A 23881-nucleotide genomic window follows, 5' to 3' on the forward strand; every position below is an offset into this window, starting at 1 on the left:
GTCACAAAAAAATAGCCAAATTCCAATTTCCCGCCATTTTTTATTATTTTGCCAACCTTTTTCAGCATAAATGCTTCATGGAAAGTATAAGCGCATGCATGTGCCATCATAAAATTTTGTCAAAAAGTGTGTTATGGTAGTCAACACATTCTGCGAAAAATTCATGCATGCGCTCATATTTATTTTCAATGAAAACAGTCCAAAATCGCACATTTTGTTATGAATTTTGGGTAAAATGGCAGAACCCCCATTTCGATGGCATTATCACATAAAAGTGTAATGTCAAACGCAAATTTTGGTGCATGTACTGTGTCATCATATGTATCCATATGTTATATAAAAATAAATTCTGTTTCCTACATGGAATATTGTAATTTGAAGCCATAAATGCCTAGTAGTGCATATAGTCCTGTAAAGTAGTTACTTCTGAGTATGATCTCTTGCAGTTTCAATGGAGAAAATATCTATACTCATAAAGGGGACCGGTCTAAAGAGGACATCCTGGAATTTGTGAATCGAGCCAAAGGGTACAGTAGTCTTCTTTAGTCTGGAAATTTAAATACTGCTTGTAATTAAACAATTTTGTTTATTTTGATTAAAACACAACCATGAAAAAATAAAATGAATGTTTTCTTTAAAGTGTTTTGTGCAGGTCTTTGATTCTCGTCTTTCATGTGTTAGGAAACAACATACAATGACAAAGTTATGCACTTTTTGCGAGGATTTACAATTACTTTCTCAATCATGACATTTAACATCCATTTTTTTTGGCAGACCTGCAGTTCGAAATCTTGCCAGCAAAGGCAAGTTTGATGAAGCTAAGCGGCAGCATAAAGATTCTGCATTCTTCCTTTTTCTGGGTAAACAGGACCCTGTGGATGACATGTTTGTGAGTAAGACTGCAATAGAGAAATATAAACCTGATTGACCAAACAATAATATAATAAACAGGACCCTGTGGATGACATGTTTGTGAGTAAGACCGCAATAGAGAAATATAAACCTGATTGACCAAACAATAATATAATAAACAGGATCCTGTGGATGACATGTTTGTGAGTAAGACTGCAATAGAGAAATATAAACCTGATTGACCAAACAATAATATAATAAACAGGATCCTGTGGATGACATGTTTGTGAGTAAGACCGCAATAGAGAAATATAAACCTGATTGACCAAACAATAATATAATAAACAGGATCCTGTGGATGACATGTTTGTGAGTAAGACCGCAATAGAGAAATATAAACCTGATTGACCAAAACAATAATATAATAAACAGGATCCTGGGATGGATGACATGTTTGTGAGTAAGACGCAAAGAGAGAAATATAAACCTGATTGACAAAAAATAAATATATATAATAAACAGGATCCTGTGGATGACATGTTTGTGAGTAAGACCGCAATAGAGAAATATAAACCTGATTGACCTACCAAACAATAATATAATAAACAGGATCCTGTGGATGACATGTTTGTGAGTAAGACTGCAATAGAGAAATATAAACCTGATGACAACCTCTGGATGACATGTTTGTGATAAGACCATGAGAAATATAAACCTGATTGACCAAACAATAATATAATAAACAGGATCCTGTGGATGACATGTTTGTGAGTAAGACCGCAATAGAGAAATATAAACCTGATTGACCAAACAATAATATAATAAACAGGATCCTGTGGATGACATGTTTGTGAGTAAGACTGCAATAGAGAAATATAAACCTGATTGACCAAACAATAATATAATAAACAGGATCCTGTGGATGACATGTTTGTGAGTAAGACTGCAATAGAGAAATATAAACCTGATTGACCAAACAATAATATAATAAACAGGATCCTGTGGATGACATGTTTGTGAGTAAGACCGCAATAGAGAAATATAAACCTGATTGACCAAACAATAATATAATAAACAGTGAGGGCACAGTTTCAACATATATGACATATTAAAGTTGAAATAACATGTTTATGCAATGAAAACAACACTTCCTGAATTCTACAATATTTTCTGATTTTAATTTTGACAGAGCAAGTACAGTAATGTAGCAGAACAGATGTTGATCCAGTCGTACTTCTATGCTGGTAGTTCTTCTGTCCTACCCAGTGTAAGTGTAGCAGCACTGTAAGCCAATTTATTTTCGCGAGATTCAAATTTTGGCGTTATTTTGAAGAGAGCTCTAAATTGAATTCAATTTTTTTTTAAGTAATTGTTCAGAACATTACATGAACGCATCATTGTGAGTATGAACCCTTGATCAGGAATTTATGTATTTGTTGGAAATAACGAAGACACAACATATCATAGCATGAAAATAAAGGGGTTTGTAGTAAAGTTAGTTTTAAAATGATAGATCCAATTTTAAACAATGATTTACCAACAAATAGTCATTGCTGGTCCATCCTTTTTAGGTCACCTGAGACGAAGTCTCAAGTGACCTATTCTAATCACCTTTTGTCCGTCATCGTGCGTCGTCAGTCGTATGTCCGTAAACAATTTACATTTTCGTCTTCTTCTCCAAAACTGCTGAAGCAATTTCAATGAAATTTTGCACAAACCTTCTAAGGCATAAGGCCAATCAAAATTGTGAATTATATGGTCTCCACCCCCCAGGGGGCTGTGGGAGGGGCCAAAAGGGGTAAAATTGAGTAAAATTTCAAAAATCTTCTTCTCTACTCACAGATGTGGTAGAATCAAATACTCTTCATAGATAAAAAGGTCTTAAGGTCCTTTACAAAAATTGTGAATTATATGACCCTGGGGTCTCTAGTTTCCCCCTGGGGAGGGGGTTAAGTTTACTATAGTTTATATTGGGAAAACACATTTTTGCTTATTATTTGGTCATTTGTAATAGGAAATGAGTCAAATGTTGTCAGAATTATCAGTATGAGATGGTCATTTAATCCTATTAACAAATTTTCTATGACTGACCCCCAGGGGCTTTAGGGGTGGGGTCAAAAGGGGTCAAATAGGCTAAAACTTCAAAAATCTTCTTCTGAAATTCTGGAAATGGTAGAATCAAATACTTTTCATAAATAGAAAGGTCTTAAGGTCCTTTACAAAAATTGTGAATTATATGACCCTGGGGTCTCACGTTTCCCCCTGGGGAGGGGGTCAAGTTTACTATAGTTTATATAGGGAAAACACATTTATGAGTATTTTTTGCTCAATTTTCATTGGAAACGAGTCAAACTTGGTTAGAATTATTAGTCTGAGATAGCATTTTAATATCATATCCTTATTGGTCCTGGCGGATCCCCTGGGGGCAGAGGGGCGGGGCTAAAAAAGGGTCAAATAGGCTAAAACTTCAAAAATCTTCTTCTGAAATTCTGGAAATGGTAGAAACAAATACTTTTCATAAATGGAAAGGTCTTAAGGTCCTTTACAAAAATTGTGAATTATATGACCCTGGGGTCTCACGTTTCCCCCTGGGGAGGGGGTCAAGTTTACTATAGTTTATATAGGGAAAACACATTAATGAGCATTTGTTGCTCAATTTTCATTGGAAACGAGTCAAACTTGGTTAGAATTATTAGCCTGAGATAGCATTTTAATATCATATCCATATTGGTCCAGACCGACTCCCTGGGGGCAGAGGGGCCGGGCCAAAAAAGGTCAAATAGGCTAAAACTTCAAAAATATTCTTTTAAAATTCTGGAAATGGTATAATCAAATACACTTTATAGATGAAAAGGTCTTAAAGTTTGTTTATAAAAATTGTTAATTACATGACCCTGGGGTGTCCTGTTTCCCCTTGGGGAGGGGGTCAAGTTTACTATAGTTTATATAGGAAAAACACATTAATGAGCATTTTTTGCTCAATTTTCATAGGAAATGAGTCAAACTTGGTTAGAATTATTAGCCTGAGATAGCATTTTAATATCATATCCATATTGGTCCTGGCCGACCCCCTGGGGGCAGAGGGCGGGGCAAAAAAAGGGGTCAAATAGGCTAAAACTTCAAAAATCTTCTAAAATTCTGGATATAGTAGAATCAAATAATTATAGATGGAAAGGTCTTAAGGTGTTTTATAAAAATTGTGAATTATATGAGCTTTGGGTCTCACGTTACCCCCTGGGGAGGGGTCAAGTTTACTTTAGTTTATATAGGAAAAACATATTTGTGAACATTATTTGCCCAATCTTTGTAGGAAATAAGTCAAACTTGATAAGAATTATTAGCCGAAGATATAGCATTTTAACATTCATATCTGTCCTCGATGACCCCTTGGGGGACCAGAGGGGCAGGACCAAAAAGGGTCAAAATGATTAAAATTTCAAAAAATACCTCTAAGTTCACATGTTTGATGGAAGCAAATACTCTTCATAGTCTAAAGAGTCAAATTTATAAATCACTGACCAACTTCAAGGCCCAGCATATAGTGTTTATATGTCTTTAATTTGTTTATTATTTGTTTCATTATATATTCTAACTCAGGTGACCGTTAAGGCCCATGGGCCTCTTGTTATAGAGGTCTCATGACCATCCAAGTTTAAAATATATATTTAATAAAGAGAATACAAGTAAAATGGTAGTTAAACTAGATATATTCACTACCTCTCAAAGTGTAAATACATATTCCATGTATGTCTAGTGATTTTTCTATTTTGACACATTTAAGCAATGACTTTGTGAATTTAAAGATATCATAGATAGAATAGGAGAGACTTAATGAGTATTATGTATATTAGAATGTTCTTTTTGTTGCTACTTTTTAGGGTGTAAAGCCCACTACAATCCCGACAGTACTTGCATTTAAAGATCAAGAGATGGTGGAATATAAGGGTAAGTTGGAGAAAATTTTATAGTCTTTGTCCTGCCTTCAGCAGCAGTTGCAGAAAGGGACAGCATCAACTTTTGAGTTAATAATCTTTTACTGTAGACCAACTCCTTTTGTGTGTGATCGACTTTCGCGGTCCAAGTACATTCACAAAAAACTATCTCTGCGAATAAGCATCTACATCACTGATACTGATAGGAATTTCCAGTCAATTTCTAAATATGTGAATGTTAATCTTTGTGAACTTTTTTTGAAATGAAAATCGCGAAGTCTATTAGCTGCGAAAAAAATCTGCTTTGCATTTTTAGCCCACCATCATCAGATGGTGGGCTATTCAAATCGCCTTTCGTCCGTGGTCCGTGGTCCGTCCGTCCTTCCGTCCTTCCGTCCGTCCGTCCGTCCGTCCGTCCGTCCGTTAACAATTCTTGTTACCGCTATTTCTCAGAAAGTACTGAAGGGATCTTTCTCAAATTTCATATGTAGGTTCCCCTAGGACCCTAGTTGTGCATATTGCATTTTGGGACCGATCGGTCAACAAGATGGCCGACAGGCGGCCATCTTGGATTTTGATAGTTAAAGTTTGTTACCACTATTTCTCAAAACGTGCTGAAGGGATCTTTCTCAAATTTCATATACAGGTTCTACTAGGACCCTAGTTGTGCATATTGCATTTTGGGACGGATCGGGCAACAAGATGGCCGACAGGCGGCCATCTTGGATTTTGATAGTTAAAGTTTGTTACCGCTATTTCTCAAAAAGTACTGAAGGGATCTTTCTCAAATTCCATGCATAGGTTCCCCTTGTACCCTAGTTGTGCATAGTACCTTTTAGGACTGATGCATAATGCCTTTCAGGACTGATTGGTAAACAAGATGGCCAACGGGCCGCCATCTTAGATTTCATTGTTGAAGTTTGTTACCACTTTTCTTAGAAAGTACTATAGCGATCTGTCTCAAATTTTATATGTAGTGTGTTTGAAAAAGTTTGAAAAGCAGGGAAAAGATCCCTCTTTCCATTGTCAGACATAGATCATTCTTTGGTGGGCGCCAAGATCCCTCTGGGATCTCTTGTTTGTGCATTGCATCTAATTAGATCAATTTTTGACACAAACATGTTGAATTTAAATTACACTACTGATGAATGTGTTATCCAGCTCTCAACCACCAGAAAATGATAAATCCACTATTTTCTGTAGCTCCTGAAGGTATAGTGACAATGTCCAGTCTACAGGAATGGATTAATTCCGAACGTTTCCCAGCATTCCCCCTGGTCACCGGGGCCAACATAAATGACATTGCAGAAAGTGGGAAGATCCTAGTTATGATGGTGATGAATGACGAAGATACAGAAAGCAAGACCCACAGCGAAAGGTAGGTGGAATTTGTATATTGTAGTAGGATTTATTTCAGTGGACACTTTATATACAGCTCAAACTGACTTCAATAGAGGATGTTACAGATAGAAATAGATGTCCTACAATGTTACTTCAAGAAGATATTTGAAGATCATCTCTGTGCTGTAAAACTTGTGTTGTAAGGAGACATCAATAGTATATTCTATAACATAATTTGGAGTATGTATTTACCAGTCTCTGGTAATCCTCCTGCTTCAAACAAAAGTTGACAAGGTCTACGGTTTTGCAACAGGAGAACGTTATAGTGAAAGGCCAACTCTAATTTGGCTCATCTTGTAGGAGTGTATTCTGAGATCTTCCAGCTCATAGATGGAAGTGGTAGAAGTCTCTCCCAGGCTGAAGAGTTACAAATGCTCTGACTAGAGGTTATGTGAAGAGGGCAAATAGAGTTGTGGGACACAGAGTAGTTTACTGGTTGCTGAGGATAGAAGTCTGGTCTCACTTCATTGCGTTTATATATATGATACATACAAGACAATTACGTTGATAGATATTTCCGAGAGAAAATTACTGACCAATAATGTTGCTATATTTGTGACTGCTTTTGCTATTTATAGCATTTTAGGCATTTTGGTAATGGTAATCACTAGTTAACTTATGAAAATGAAATTAATTGTCTTCTCATCATTTTCGAAACCATTTTTATAGCAAAGAACAAACTTATTCTATATTCACCTCTAACCTTAATCAAACCTAAATACATGTATGTGGAGGTCGGAGGTCGAGTGTAGAAACAGAAGTGCAATTCAAATTTATTCTTATTTGCTAAAGTTATCAATGTAGCTTTGTCATCTGTTGCCAAAGTATTTTGTATTCTAGATTGAATGTATGTCAAGTAAGGTTTTGTTGAATGTTGAAGTTGTCTCTACTTAATACGGTATTATACCAAAGATTATGAAAATGTTATTTCCTCTGTCTGTGTACACTTTAAGTGGCTACATTAACTAGTTGATGTTTTGCTTAAAGAATTAGATGCTCCATCACAGAGCATAACGATAATCATCATTTGAACAATAATTGATCGTGTATAAATATATCTAATGAACACAAAAAAACCAACAATACAAAATAATCTACTTTGTTCTTGGTGCATACACAATCAGCATGTCATTCCATATAGGACATAGTGCCACGGAATTTTTTTGGATGCAAATAATTATTTTTAATATTTTTATTTTGAATAAAATTAGAAGCTCAAACTTTTCAATGGTGGTAATGGTGTAAAGTAGGTTAACTTTTGTGACTGAAGAAAATTGCTAAATCATCTGCTTCTGTTTTTGATAGAGAAAAAAATACCATTTGTCAGCTGTGGAGCATCTTTAATTTAGGAGTTGAAAAGAGACTTACAAGGACATACAGTTGTTGAAGTTGTCCCCCCTTATACAGTATACTAAAGAATTTCAAAATTTTATTTCCTCTGTCTCTGTACATGTAAAGTGGGTACATTAACAAATAAATTTTTTTGATAAATTTAGGAGATTGTCCATGTCAAGTCTCGTGCAATATTTTGATAGAATGCAATCCCTTCTTTTAGTATAATTGCAAGTAAGATAAATCAAAATATTATTTATCGTTGCATGTTACAACATTAGTTAAAGACACTAGAAGTTTGACATTGTGCATTAGTGGTGTGACAATTTGAATTACCTCATATTTTAGCAAGGACAATGTTTTCTTATCAAGATTTATTTAATGTACTTATGATGAAAGAATGACAACTGCGTATTCAAATTTCAAATTGGCGACATTGGGCTGTTACATTTTTCCTTGGAATTAATGTAAATGTCACCAAAATAAGAAATTGTACTGAAATCATCTAGGTATAATTGTTGTATAGAGCTGCAAAATTTTCTAAATAAATTCTGAAAGATAGAGGACAATTGAAATTACATAAATGTCTTTTTAGTGATTTGTGTAAACATACTTTTGTAGGAAGTTTTTCCTTTACATTTTATTGTCATAGTTGTGTAGACTCAGACTGTACTGGTTCCCCTATTTAATGTCTCCTGGTAGCTAAGTACTGTAGATCAGTTTCGTGACACGTTCATCAAGAAAACTGGTAACTGATCCATTTTTTCAAAAAGACATTTGTTCTGTGGTTTATGGTGGCACACCAGTATGTAAGTTGTGGAAGAATGATATATTTCTTTGATGAATAGACGTATGAAGATATGAGACTTAATTGGAAAAAAGGAAATGGCAGGCTTATACACTCAAATTGTGTATGATTGTTTTGGTTCATGTGAAAACTGGACGGCTGACTCGCACACTTTGAGTATATTATATGTTGGATAATACCTCTGTCTTGCCCATGCTCCTGGTTGTGTTTAAAGAAAGACATAACATAAACAAGATGTATGAAACACGACATCTTTGTTGGACCAAACAAATTATTAGATGACTGTTTGTCAAACGTAATTGATAATTTGCAGTAGCACTTACTGCTTGATTGACAAGTCATTTCCTTGCTTTGTTGGTAGCTTTTTATAAATGCTGCATTAATAAATGCATAATTTAGTTTATTTGTCTGCACGTTTTTTTATAATCTGTCAAATGATATTGCTGCCTGACTTATTGATACTGTGTTGAAGTGCATGTGAGACTAGATTCGGTACAGTTCTGTAAGGGGCTACACAGCACTAAATGGTGTTCCATAGATGATAATGTCAATGTTTGCCACTATCCAGGGTAAACACTATCCAGAGTTTTTAAGCCTTTGATACTGATTCCTAAGAAGGTTATCTCATACACTTGTGAATTGAAAATTTTAAAAATTTGCCATCTTGGAACTTTTAAATGGGAACTGCAATCTGCACCAAAAAATGACCAAAATTAAAAAAAAAAGATTACACTCTGACTCATGATTATCTCCCTCAGACAATAGAAACTTGAAATAATTATTATTTTTTTTTTTTTAAATGTACTTTTTACATCTACATGTATTGTCCAAGACACACATTAAACTTTTAAAACTGATCTAATCTAAATACCAAACCAGCAGACTCCGAAACATTTACTTCTTTACAGAATATTCTGCCCAAAAGGGAATTTCCAGAAATCTATTTTTAATTTTGTTCTATGGTCCATATAGATGTGAAATCAAATGTATATGACATTCTAATACTTTCTATTTGTGAGTGATTGTGGCCTAGTTGTTAATGTGTCAAACATTCTACCGCTTTTTCTCTCTTTCTGTGTCTGAATGGTTCAGCTTTATTAATTAAAAAACATGTGTATGATAAATGGTGGTTTTTTTTCCTGTACATGTTTTTGTTTTCTTGTATCATAAGTCAGGATAATCCTATTACACGAGGAGACTCCAGCTTCTTAAGTATGTCTCTTAAGAAGATAGAAAATTTAAATATTGTTGTTGTTTTATTTTAGTTTAATGACATGCTGATGTTTATAGAAAATAAGAATATTGTTGTTATTTTTTTATTTGTTTAATGACATGCTGATGTATATACAGTCCTTGGAATTTTTCACTTGACTTACACTTACATGGAAACTATTTCCATAAAGTCCAAATTTGATTTGATCCTATTTTACATTATATAAACTGTTACCATCATCTTATAGTGGGTCAGGTTCTGAAAGCTAAGAAAAGTGGAGAACTACTGCTGACCATGCAACTGACTATAGCCACTATTATCATTGCCAGACAGACTTCAAAGGCTAAGTGTTATACCTAAACTCATCAGTCACATCATCTCACAGGAGATAGACATCACTTCATATCCCTGTCTTCAATATTGTACATGTAATGAAGGCTATTACTGACATTTTATGAAAGAACCCAATGAAAATAATTACCATATGAATGTTATCTGAGATTATGAAATGCAGAACATGGATGTAAGAAAAGTTAAATGACATCATATTATGTTTATAATGCAGCCTGAGTATATCTTTAATTCAGACACTACATTATATACAGGTAAATGGGAGTCTGCGACACAAAGTGTTGAAAAGGGAAGCACAACCATTATGTTATGTAACAATGGACAAAGGGCAGTCTTTATTAAATTTTACATTAACGACTTGTATTTCATATCATGTGTTAGTTATAACTCGATCCATCTATGAACACCACATGCAATATTGGGTGTGTGATTTAGGTATCCTAGCGTTGGTAATTAGGATAATTAACCATGCTGCATGTTGTATGTATTGGTTTATTTGTTAGGCTGTCTGATGTTTGACCAATAGCCAACGGCCATCTTATTTCTAATTGGTTGTAGTGGTGGAGTGGGTTGTCGGGTCTAGATCTGTTGCAAGCATTTCCTGTCTGGTCTGCCTTGTCCATACATACTACAATGTCATAGGGATGCAAGGGACAAGTATTTTTACTTTCATTTATTTCTGATTGTTACAATTAAAATATCAACTGTATTCTTTATAGCATTTGGTAGCTAAAAGGGAAAACTTTGGTAATTTGATCATTGTGACAAATATTGGCTGTTATTAATCGTAGTTTTATTGAGTATACAGGACGGGGTAATATCTTCAGCAGAAATACTGAACACAGCAGGACAAAGCATTATCTGCCATCACATCTATTCAGTGTTATGTAAATGGCAGGATGAATCCTACCTGACCTGTACGGTCTGCACAAAATTTGTGTTTTATGTGCGTCTGACAAGTTTTTCTGTTCAAATTGCCAATGGACAAAGCAGAAACCTGAGGAACTTCAGCTCATAAAAAACCATAAAATGAGTCGCTGAAGGATAAATCAGTATGTAATAGAAAACTTAAAGTAACAATAAATCATTAGGTGTTTGTGTGGAGGGCTGCTGTTTGGATCCCTGAGTAATCAGAACACATCTCTGTGTATACTAGGGACAGTCGATGCACCTGTGAATAAAGATGATGCTATCTTCCTACCGCCTACCTTGTCAGCTGTTTATAAAGCTTAATTTCTGATTTTGATATTCTAAGTTTGATAATGGATGTATATTGGTTTTCATTGATAATACAGCTAAAGGCTTGATTTTTATGATCAAAATACTGTTAATGTCAATAAAATCTGATTTTTATATTGATGATTCAGATAGGTAAGTAGATAATTCTTTTAGCTCTGTGTATATAGTATAAAGTGTAGTTATAGTATAAAGTGTAGATATATAGTATAAAGTGTAGTTATAGTATAAAGTGTAGTTATATAGTATAAAGTATAAAGTGTAGTTATAGTATAAAGTGTAGTTATAGTATAAAGTGTAGTTATATTATAAAGTATAGTTATATTTATAAAGTATAGTTATAGTATAAAGTGTAGTTATAGTATAAAGTATAGTTATAGTATAAAGTGTAGTTATAGTATAAAGTATAGTTATAGTATAAAGTGTAGTTATATAGTATAAAGTGTAGTTATAGTATAAAGTGTAGTTATAGTATAAAGTATAGTTATAGTATAAAGTGTAGTTATATAGTATAAAGTGTAGTTATATAGTATAAAGTGTAGTTATAGTATAAAGTGTAGTTATAGTATAAAGTGTAGTTATAGTATAAAGTGTAGTTATAGTATAAAGTATAGTTATAGTATAAAGTATAGTTATAGTATAAAGTATAGTTATAGTATAAATATAGTTATAGTATAAAGTATAGTTATATAGTATAAAGTATAGTTATAGTATAAAGTATAGTTATAGTATAAAGTATAGTTATAGTATAAAGTATAGTTATATTATAAAGTATAGTTATAGTATAAAGTTAGTTTAGTAAAGTGTATAGTTATAGTAAAAAGTGTAGTTATATAGTATAAATATAGTTATAGTATAAAGTGTAGTTATATAGTATAAAGTGTAGTTATAGTATAAAGTATAGTTATAGTATAAAGTATAGTTATATAGTATAAACTGTAGTTATAGTATAAAATTAGTTAGTTATAGTATAAAGTATAGTTATAGTATAAAGTATAGTTATAGTATAAATATAGTTATAGTATAAAGTATAGCTATAGTATCAATATAGTTATAGTATAAAGTATAGTTATATAGTATAAAGTATAGTTATATAGTATAAAGTGTAGTTATAGTATAAAGTGTAGTTATAGTATAAAGTATAGTTATAGTATAAAGTATAGTTATAGTATAAAGTATAGCTATAGTATAAATATAGTTATAGTATAAAGTATAGTTATATAGTATAAAGTGTAGTTATAGTATAAAGTATAGTTATAGTATAAAGTGTAGTTATATAGTATAAAGTATAGTTATAGTATAAAAATATAGTTATAGTATAAAGAATAGTTATATAGTATAAAGTATAGTTATAGTATAAAGTGTAGTTATATAGTATAAAGTATAGTTATAGTATAAAGTGTAGTTATATTATAAAGTGTAGTTATATTATAAAATATAGTTATAGTATAAAGTTGTAATATATATTATAAAGTATAGTAGTTTAAAGTGTAGTTATATAGTATAAAGTTAGTATAGTATATATAGTATAAAGTATAGTTATATAGTATAAAGTATAGTTATATAGTATAAAGTATAGTTATAGTATAAAGTATAGTTATATAGTATAAAGTGTAGTTATATAGTATAAAGTGTAGTTATATAGTATAAAGTGTAGTTATATAGTATAAAGTGTAGTTATATAGTATAAAGTGTAGTTATAGTATAAAGTGTAGTTATATAGTATAAAGTGTAGTTATAGTATAAAGTGTAGTTAGTTATAGTATAAAGTATAGTTATAGTATAAAGTATAGTTATAGTATAAAGTATAGTTATAGTATAAAGTATAGTTATAGTATAAAGTATAGTTATAGTATAAAAGTATAGTTATAGTATAAAGTGTAGTTATAGTATAAAGTAGTATAGTTAAAGTAGTTATATAGTATAAAGTGTAGTTATAGTATAAAGTGTAGTTATATAGTTATAGTATAAAGTATAGTTATATAGTATAAAGTGTAGTTATATAGTATAAAGTGTAGTTATAGTATAAAGTATAGTTATATTATAAAGTATAGTTATATTATAAAGTATAGTTATAGTATAAAATATAGTTATAGTATAAAGTGTAGTTATATAGTATAAAGTACTATATATACTACACTTTATACTATAACTACACTTCATACTATAACTATACTTTATAATATAACTATACTTTATACTATAACTATACTTTATACTATAACTATATTTATACTATATAACTACACTTTATACTACTACACTTTATACTATAACTATATTTTATACTATATGACTATACTACATTATATTTCAGATGTTGACACATCAATCACCCAGGTTTAGTAGCTAAAGGAATACTATTTATACCATAGCAGCTTTCTTATAGAAGACAGTTTTAACAAATAAATTTAATTTTGCTTTCATCTGTGCCTCCTCATTTCATTGAGTGGGAGCATCAAACTGTAGTTATAGTATAAAGTGTAGTTATATAGTATAAAGTGTAGTTATAGTATTAAGTATAGTTATAGTATAAAGTATAGTTATATAGTATAAACTGTAGTTATAGTATAAAATATAGTTATAGTATAAAGTGTAGTTATAGTATAAAGTATAGTTATAGTATAAAGTATAGTTATAGTATAAAATAAAGGTATAGTATAAAGTGTAGTTATAGTAAAAAGTATAGTTATATAGTATAAACTGTAGTTTTAGTATAAAGTGTAGTTATAGTATAAAGTATAGTTATAGTATAAAGTATAGTTATAGTATAAACTGTAGTTATAGTATAAAGTGTAGTTATAGTATAAAGTATAGTTATATAGTATAAAGTATAGTTATATTATAAAGTATAGTTATAGTATAAAATATAGTTATATAGTATAAAGTATAGTTATAGTATAAAGTGTAGTTATAGTATAAAGTGTAGTTATATAGTATAAAGTATAGTGTATACTTGTAAAGTATAAAATATAGTTATAGTATAAAGTATAGTTATATAGTATAAAGTATAGTTATAGTTTAAAGTGTAGTTATAGTATAAAGTATAGTTATAGTATAAAGTGTAGTTATAGTATAAAGTATAGTTATAGTATAAAATATAGTTATAGTATAAAGTGTAGTTATAGTATAAAGTGTAACTATATTATAAAGTGTAGTTATAGTATAAAGTGTAGTTATATAGTATAAAGTATAGTTATATAGTATAAAACTGTAGTTATAGTATAAAGTGTAGTTATAGTATAAAGTATAGTTTATATTATAAAGTATAGTTATTATATTATAAAGTATAGTTAGTATAGTATAGTATAGTATAAAGTATAGTTATATAGTATAAAGTGTAGTTATAGTATAAAGTATTAGTGATAATAGTCTTATATATAAGTATAGTTATAGTATAAAGTATAGTTATAGTATAAAGTGTAGTTATATAGTATATAGTTTTAGTATCGAGTAGAAAATATAGTTATATAGTATATAACTATTGTGTAGTTATAGTTATAAAAGTATTAGTTATAATATAAAGTGTAGTTTTATAGTATAAAGTATAGTTATAGCTATAATTAAGTGTAGTTTATATAGTATAAAGTATAGTCTTATAGTATAAAGTATAGTGTATCTATTATAAAGTATAAGGTGTAGTAATATAGTTATAGTATAAGTGTAGTTATAGTTTATAGTATAGTATTAAGTGTAGTATATATAGGTAGTAGTTATAGCTATAATAGGTACTAGTTATATAGTATAAAAGTATAGCTTATTATAAAGCTGTCATAGTTATCATAGTTATAAATCTGTAGTTTATAGTATAAGAAAGTATTAGTTATAGTTAGTATAAAGTGTATAGTTATATAGTATAAAGTGTAGTTATTAGTATAAAGTCGCTAGTTAATGTAGTATTTAAGTATTGTATAGTTATATGTATATAAAGTGTAGTAATATTTAGTGTATAGTAATAGCCGTTTAGTTATATAGTATTATAGTATATTTATATATGTATAATACTGTAGTATATATTGTTTTTAAAGTGTAGTTATTGTTATTAAAGGTAGTAGTAGTCTATTAGGTTAAGTATAGTTATATTTATAAAGTATACCTTATAGTATAAAGAACTACGTAATTATAGCTATGTATATAAAGGTATAGAAATTTTAGTATAATAGTGTAGCTATACCTTTATAAATATAGTTCTATTGTATAATGTATATAGTATATAGTATAAAGTGTAGTTATATAGTATATAGTGTAGTGTAGAAGTTATATGCTATTCATCTGTATATTATTAGTATAGTTAGAATTTTATAGTAAATAAAGTATAGTTATATAGTATAATCATTTAGTTATAGTAAACTGTAGTTTTAGTATAAAGTGTAGTTATAGTATATAAAGTATAGTTATAGTATAAAAGTATGGTTATAGTATAAAGTATAGTTATACTGTATAAAGTGTAGTTATAGTATAAAGTATAGTTATAGTATAGTATAAAGTATAAGTAAAAGTGTAGTTATAGTATAAAAGTATAGTTTATAGTATAAAGTATAGTTATAGTATAAAATATAGTTATATAGTATAAAGTATAGTTATAGTATAAAGTGTAGTTATAGTATAGATAAAGTGTAGTTATATAGTATAAAGTATAGTGTATACTTATAAAGTATAAAATATAGTTATAGTATAAAGTATAGTTATATAGTATAAAGTATAGTTATAGTTTAAAGTGTAGTTATAGTATAAAGTATAGTTTATAGTATAAAGTGTAGTTATAGTATAAAGTATAGTTATAGTATAAAATATAGTTATAGTATAAAGTGTAGTTATAGTATAAAGTGTAACTATATTATAAAGTGTAGTTATAGTATAAAGTGTAGTTATATAGTATAAAGTATAGTTATTATAGTATAAACTGTAGTTATAGTATAAAGTGTAGTTATAGTATAAAGTATAGTTATATTATAAAGTATAGTTATATTATAAAGTATAGTTATAGTATAAAATATAGTTATTATAGTATAAAGTGTAGTTATATAGTATAAAGTACTTTATTATTTTTCTGGATTTTTTGTCACTTCTCATTGGTCAAAAAACACGCCACGTGATCACCGATATAAAAAACTATATTGCACGATTTTTCCGGAAGTAGTTTATAGAAAAAGTATATTGCACGGTTATTTTTAGATAACGTTATCGTCGACGTTACCAAAACGCTTAGTGTTCCTGGCGCTTTGAAACAAACGCTTTGATGACCTTAGTTTGAAGCGTAACCACAAAATGTGACAGACGACGTTGATTGTTTAGGTTTCTAACAAAGATGATGACGACTTCCAGCTGATGACTAGTCTACAGTTTAAACTTTTAAAGTTTCAATATAAACACGGTATAGGAGAGTTGGAAACAATCGTAAATAACATACATTAAGCGTCTGGAGCCATTGAATAGTGAATACGTTTGATATTTATTTTTAAAATTACACCTAGGCTACTTACAACATTAGGCCTAGGCTAATCCTACTGTATGTATACGACTTTCATTTTACGGAATGGAGTACTAAGCATAAGATAATGTATCTTAATGTCAATCTGAATCTGTTAATATATGTTTGACGTCGAAGTGTATTATTTCAACGGAGAACAAACTATACATTTAATTGACTGTCCTTAAGACATGGAGCTACATGTGTAATGGAGTACATGTACATGTATGCAATTTACAAAAACACGCATGCACCGGGTTCATGTAATAAAAGCTTAAAGTGCATCAATTGATACTGTTTTAATATGTTGTTTTTGAATTATACTTGTTACAAAGTCATAAGATTGTAACTGTCATCACGAAGCAGAATTTAAAATGCGATGCTCATTTAGTTTCACACTCATTTCAAAATGTAACAATTTCAGAAAAAATAATAAAACAATTATAGCATTTTGATTTCGGTCAATACATGGTTATATCGACCATAGAAAAAATATCGACCTCGGACTACGTCCTCGGTCAAATATTTTTTCTTTGGTCGATATAACCATGTATCGACCTCACCAAAATGCTATATTTGTATAATATAACTACACTTTATACTATAACTACACTTCATACTATAACTATACTTTATAAATATAACTATACTTTTATACTATAACTATACTTTATACTATAACTATATTTATACTATATAACTACACTTTATACTACTACACTTTATACTATAACTATATTTTATACTATATGACTATACTACATTATATTTCAGATGTTGACACATCAATCACCCAGGTTTAGTAGCTAAAGGAATACTATTGTACCCATAGCAGCTTTCTTATAGAAGACAGTTTTAACAAATAAATTTAATTTTGCTTTCATCTGTGCCTCCTCATTTCATTGAGTGGGAGCATTAAACTGTAGTTATAGTATAAAGTGTAGTTATATAGTATAAAGTGTAGTTATAGTATTAAGTATAGTTATAGTATAAAGTATAGTTATATAGTATAAACTGTAGTTATAGTATAAAATATAGTTATAGTATAAAGTGTAGTTATAGTATAAAGTATAGTTATAGTATAAAGTATAGTTATAGTATAAAATAAAGGTATATAGTATAAAGTGTAGTTATAGTATAAAAGTATAGTATATAGTATAAAGTGTAGTTTTAGTATAAAGTATAGTTATAGTATAAAGTATAAGTTATAGTATAAAGTATAGTTTATAGTATAAAGTATAGTTATATTATAAAGTGTAGTTATAGTATAAAGTATAGTTATAGTATAAAGTATAGTTATATAGTATAAAGTATAGTTATAGTATATAAATATAGTTATATATAGTATAAAGTGTAGTTATAGTATAAAGTATAGTTAATAGTATAAAGTATAGTTATAGTATAAAGTGTAGTTATAGTATAAAGTGTAGTTATATAGTATAATATTATAGTGTATAGTTATAAAGTATAAAATATAGTTAGTTATATTATAAAGTATAGTTATATAGTATAAAGTATAGTTATAGTTTAAAGTGTAGTTATAGTATAAAGTATAGTTATAGTAAAATTGTAGTTATAGTATAAAGTATAGTTATATTTATAAAGTATAGTTATAGTATAAAGTATAATTATGTAGTATAAAGTATAGTTATAGTATAAAGTGTAGTTATAGTATAAATATAGTTATAGTATAAAGTATAGTTATAGTATAAAGTGTAGTTATAGTATATAGTATAGTTATAGTATAAAGTATAGTTATAGTATAAAGTGTAGTTATAGTATAAAGTATAGTTATAGTATAAATATAGTTATATTATAAAATATGGTTATATAGTATAAAGTATAGTTATAGTATAAAGTGTAGTTATAGTAAAAAGTATAGTTATAGTATAAAGTATTGTTTTAGTATTAAGTGTAGTTATTTAAGCATTAAACTATCTTCATATGGCATCTATGGTCTATATAAATGCCAGAGTTTTGCAGACAATCTTCATAATGTGCGCTAGTGCATTATGAGATGATTGTCTGCAAAGCTCTGGCATCTATATAGACCAAAGATTCCAGAGGAAGATAGTTTAATGCTTATATTTACATTATTAACTCATTTTGGGGTCTCTGCATTTACATTGTCTACAATACAGTTATTACGGCATATTTTCCCATTTCCAACATAATTCCTATAAGTAAACTACCTATAGCTACTGTATGTAACTCTAGTCTGGTTTCCAAATTCATGCATTTAGTACTTTTGTGTAGATTAAATTTCAGTCTTTGATTTCTCCATGATTATGTTTCAATGCTTGCATAAAAACTAATCGTGTCAAGTTTGACTACGATAATTACGTTACATGTACATAATGAACGTAATTTTATAATATGTAAGCTACTTCAGTAAATTGCTTAAAGTTCTGCAATGTACGGTACGTTACATTAAAAACATGTGTAAATGTTGTCGCTTGTCGCTATACCTGTGCTTACACATACACGTATGACATAACAGCGTCACCTGCTGGCACCGTCGAGATATTACTTTATAAATACTGTGACCAAGTTATTGAGAATGAAGCAACAGCGTGCAACGGTATAGTGACAGTTCGCTGATGTAGTGATCACCAAAACCGCCCAAGGTATTATTGTGTCGTCAGTAATAGAACTCTTTTAGGATTATTATAGCATGATCATGGCTACATGTTCAGAATTAAAAGTGTTGAATCCTCATTAAATGGTCCTGCAACTGGAAGCCTGCAGTGATTATTAAAACACATTATACTGGGTTTGATGGCCATATTGCTAATCAGAAGCACTTTGCAATATATTAATCATAATTGTTTGTGTATGTTACTTTTAGTGTAACATGGTTATCCTGTACTGTTGATTTATCACCTGTTATATCGGTATTGACCAATTTAGAAATTATGTCTTATGGATGGTGTAAACTAATTTAAGATCGTTTAGTTTTCAGTTTTATATTCATTTATTTAAAACTCTATTATATGTTTTTTTTAATTTTTTTTTTTTTTAGATATGATTGGTTTTGGTAATAGGTAAGAAAGTTAAAGTATTTTAAGAAAAACCGAAAAACTGCATTATTTATGGACACTTATCAAATGAAGTTTCCAAAGCCCACAGGTGGAAGGCTAGTGGAAAATGTCTCACTATTGCTTACCATAGCCAGAAATGGAGAGGTAGTGGTGAATGTCTGGCATCTTAACCACTTTGCCACCATAACTCGGAGGTATATGATTAGAAGTAGAATGTCTGACACCTTAACCACTGGGCCACCATATTAGGTAAATGTTGGCACCTTAACCAGGTAGTATGATTAGAAGTAGAATGTCTGGCACCTTAACCACTGGGCCACCATAACTCAGATGAGGTAGATGATTAGATTAGAAGTAGAATGTGTGGCACCTTAACCACTGGGCCACCATAACTCAGAGGTAGATGATTAGAAGTAGAATGTGTGGCACCTTAACCACTGGGCCACTGCAGTCACAGGTGAAGAAGTAAAGATAAGCTGCCATTTACCAACCTAAAGCTTTTTAATCGGTCCTTAGCACTTAAAACTTCTTCAGTGTTGACTGGTTTAGGGGCAATACAAATAAAACAGATTTTCGTATTTGCTCTATTATGTTTATATAATTTGATAAAGTCTGTCAGTACAAGTAGAAGTAAGGCCTTAAAGAAGAATTCTCAGAACCATTAAGTCTATGGAATACCTATGGTATTTATTACATTTTATTCAGTTTTTTCCCTGCTGAGATTTCAGAATTTATTTCATGAATCAGGTGTAGGTATTTCAACCATCACATTTCCTGGCAGTTACTACTTTTTGATACATTATTTTCATAGGTGAGCTTATTGCTGCCACTTGAGTGAAGCACATTCATTTAGCATTCTTGAAATAGAGAAATTGTTGAGAACGTTCCTTTAGAGATGTGTTGGTAAACAGGTGTTAACAAACACATCTAGTTCTAATTGCCTCCGTTGTAAGGATGCATAGGTATATTCTGAACAAATACACTATCATTGTTCAAAGGTTAGTTAAAAAAATATAAAAAATTGATGGTATATAGCCTTATGCTCACACATGCACAATATTATACCAGTTCAATGTTGGAGCAAATGTCTTTGGTTGAAGAATGCAAATTACAAAGTCATGTGACTGGGAGGGACGTCGTGTCCAGTCTCTGGTGGCATGTTTCAGTGAGATAGCACTATAAACAGGGCAATAGTTCACTATTACAAAAAGACACAATATGAATATACTGCAGCCTTCCAAAACATACAGACACTCACACATAGATCACACTAGATATGAAATTATCCTTGAATTATCAAAGCTGTGATTAGGACAAATAGCCCAATTATCGAACAATCATTTGTTTACGAAAATATCATCTATAACATTCAAAACAACCTTGTTTAAAAACTTGATCTGTTAGTTTTGTAATGACATTTAATATAATGATGAAGGTTAAGATTTAAGTGCCAAGGTTGTTTTCAAAATAACTTTAATAAGTACCAACCTATTTACAATACTATTTGGTTCCCACCGGCCTGTATCCCGCAGCTCCAAAGATTCGGATTGATAACACTATAATTTGGGAGAGAAGCAGTTAAGATAGGTGACACAGCAGGTTGGTCGAACATGCTTCATGTTAGTCTAGACAATCGAGCTGAATGGCCTGAGCTAATACTAAACCAGTGACATGTATCGTGTCAAAATGAAACCGTACCTTAATTTATCAAAAGTCTTACGGAGAATAAAGGAAATAGAAAAGTTTTCAGGTCTGAAACGAAACAGTGAAAGAATGTATTTATAATAAACAAGGAATGAGTTGCATGTGTTTTTGAAGAAACGTAACAATCTGTTTCTTTCTCAGCTGTGGATCTGAACCTGTATACTTGATGATTTAGGACTCCATCTTTATTACCAGACTCAGTAACACTATCACAACGTTCATTTGTTTTTATCATAAGTGGGCTGTCCTTCGTGTTGATTCAGTTATTCTCTGTAATTGAAATGATTTCTCCACAATTTTTCCTGCCGAGAGTCTATGATTTTACGATCATATTTGTTTGTGACATTGGAATGCACTCTGCATTTTGTACAATAATTATTAACTTAAGCTGTTTGTGAATACCTATATCATCCTATCTGCTTCTGTTGTGCATCCTCCACATAATGTTTTCGAGCATGAACATATCCACGTATACTGGTATCTCTCCATATATACTGGGATATGTAATATACACTTGTACATCAAACTAGGTGCAAACCCGTTCTATTTCAGCAGACATAACACACACATCTATACATTAAGTCATTTAAAAATCCAGTGCAATAGGTATTGTTGTTAAGCATGTATCCATATATTTTTTCTACAATTATAACAATTATCTTTGCATAAATAAATAATGAATGAACCAAGAAATGAAATTCATTGTTATCGAAGGAACTTTCTGTAATATATAGTACAACAATGATGTTGGAGATGTTAAAAATAACCCTATCAAAACTACATATGAATTTGTGTACTCACTACATAGTCATATAAGATAGTTTACATTTATATGTAGATAATTACTAAGTTTACCACCTACATCATTAACCCTTTTTAATGCCGTTGTTTGTAAGCAAAATGTGAAAAATCCAAAGGTCTGGTAACTTTGCTTGATTTGTGGTATGAAGTTGGCCCATATAGTAGCAATAGTTAATTCATGATTAACCTTTTCATTCAGTCTTTATTACTGTGACTTTGACCTGAAGTCACCTTTCTTAGGAACTTCTAGACCAAACGTTTAGTTTCATGGAAGATTTTATCTTATTTTACTCTTTATAAGCCATGGAAATTAAGAAATGAGGTCTTCATTTTTTTCTAAAGAGTTTTGGTTATTGTGTACTTGTGAAGATATAAAGATCGGCTTTATCTTGATCATTAATTAGGGAGAAGTAGTGTTTAGGTTAGGAATGCTGTGTCAGTCATTAAGGATAAAGTTGTATACAAGAATTTAGCAAGCTCTGTTTACTTGACCGACAAAAATTAGCTGATGTAAGGGTTTTGGCTGAAGTTCTGTGTATGTACAATTCTGAATGCAGCTGGGCACAGATGCCTGGGCCTAGGTACATTTTGTATTAGTAAAGGTTGTCGGTGAAAGTATCTATATGGAGTCCAACCTTATTGCGGAGCACCTCCGTATCTGCGCTGCTTCATCAAATCGTTTTTGGATTGTCTTTTTATTTTTCCAATTTACTCATCATTTCATTCTTTATGAAATTGCATGCCCCAGCCATGACATGGAAAGTATAGAATTATTTTCATAAAGTATCCATTGCATCCCGTTGTCCCATCATATCATATCCTGTCAATATGAAGGCAAGCAGATCCCATGTCATCACCTTCCATTATTATGACTTTAGGTTTTCTGTCCTGTTGCTGTTTTTATCTCTTCCTTTAATACAATTTGACTCTATCTGACCTAGTATGCTCCTCTGACAGTCTGTGTAAGTTCAGACAAATTTTTGACAGAAAAGTATTTCAAATGAATTTAATTGTGGTTATAATATTGTCCAAAAAGACACCATCCACAATAAAATATGTCACACAAGCTGTAATTTGTGGTGAATTCGCAAAATAAAATGTAACTTGAAATGACTTTGTTATTTAAAGTACGTTTCTACTTTTGTTTAAATTTCGTCACATGTGGAATTCTAAAAAATGATTAAAAAAACTCTGAAACAAATGTTTGACATTTATAGTGTACCTTAAATATACTTGATACCTATCAGTCAAAGCAATAATGCTAGAAACGGTTACATTTCATGTCCATATCATTTGTCTGATTACAAAAACAGGCCAAGATTTAGCAATATCATGCGACACGAGATCCTCACTAGTAATCATTGCCCACATAAATTGGAAATTAAACTAACTTCTTCACACATAAAATGGTTGTAAAATTCAACTGAATCAAATTTCATCAAAGCTTCATATCAACTGACCCTGAAAATCTGTCTGACTTGAATGTATTGGAATGGGGGTATTCTTTACATGGCTTCCAGGTGGGCCGCTCCTAACAAAAGATGTAATGTCAACTTCATATAGGAATTTTAGATAAATATTTTATAAAAAAGATTACATTTATGTTTTATGAATCAAACATTTTTGTTTTTCTTTCGTTGAAATGCTAACGGGAATTGTAGTTTTTGAATCAAGTGATGTTCATTTTTGGGCAAAATGCTAAAAATATCATTACTGTCTGAATATATTTGAAGTTGACCT

At 30.3% G+C, this 23881-nt stretch overlaps 1 protein-coding gene across 1 annotated transcript in view; it reads left to right on the plus strand.

Moving 5' to 3' along the window:
* Window positions 1-23881, plus strand: part of LOC138315755 (protein disulfide-isomerase TMX3-like) — a 267210-nt gene that overhangs the window by 4025 nt on the left and 239304 nt on the right. Inside the window, exons 5-9 of the mRNA XM_069257004.1 lie at window positions 447-527; window positions 775-889; window positions 2042-2119; window positions 4731-4797; window positions 5988-6162. Of these exons, the coding sequence (XP_069113105.1) occupies window positions 447-527; window positions 775-889; window positions 2042-2119; window positions 4731-4797; window positions 5988-6162 (516 nt within the window). The remainder of the gene's footprint in view (window positions 1-446; window positions 528-774; window positions 890-2041; window positions 2120-4730; window positions 4798-5987; window positions 6163-23881) is intronic.

The sequence above is a fragment of the Argopecten irradians genome, chromosome 2 (assembly GCF_041381155.1).
Source record: "Argopecten irradians isolate NY chromosome 2, Ai_NY, whole genome shotgun sequence".
Taxonomy (NCBI): Eukaryota; Metazoa; Mollusca; class Bivalvia; order Pectinida; family Pectinidae; genus Argopecten; species Argopecten irradians.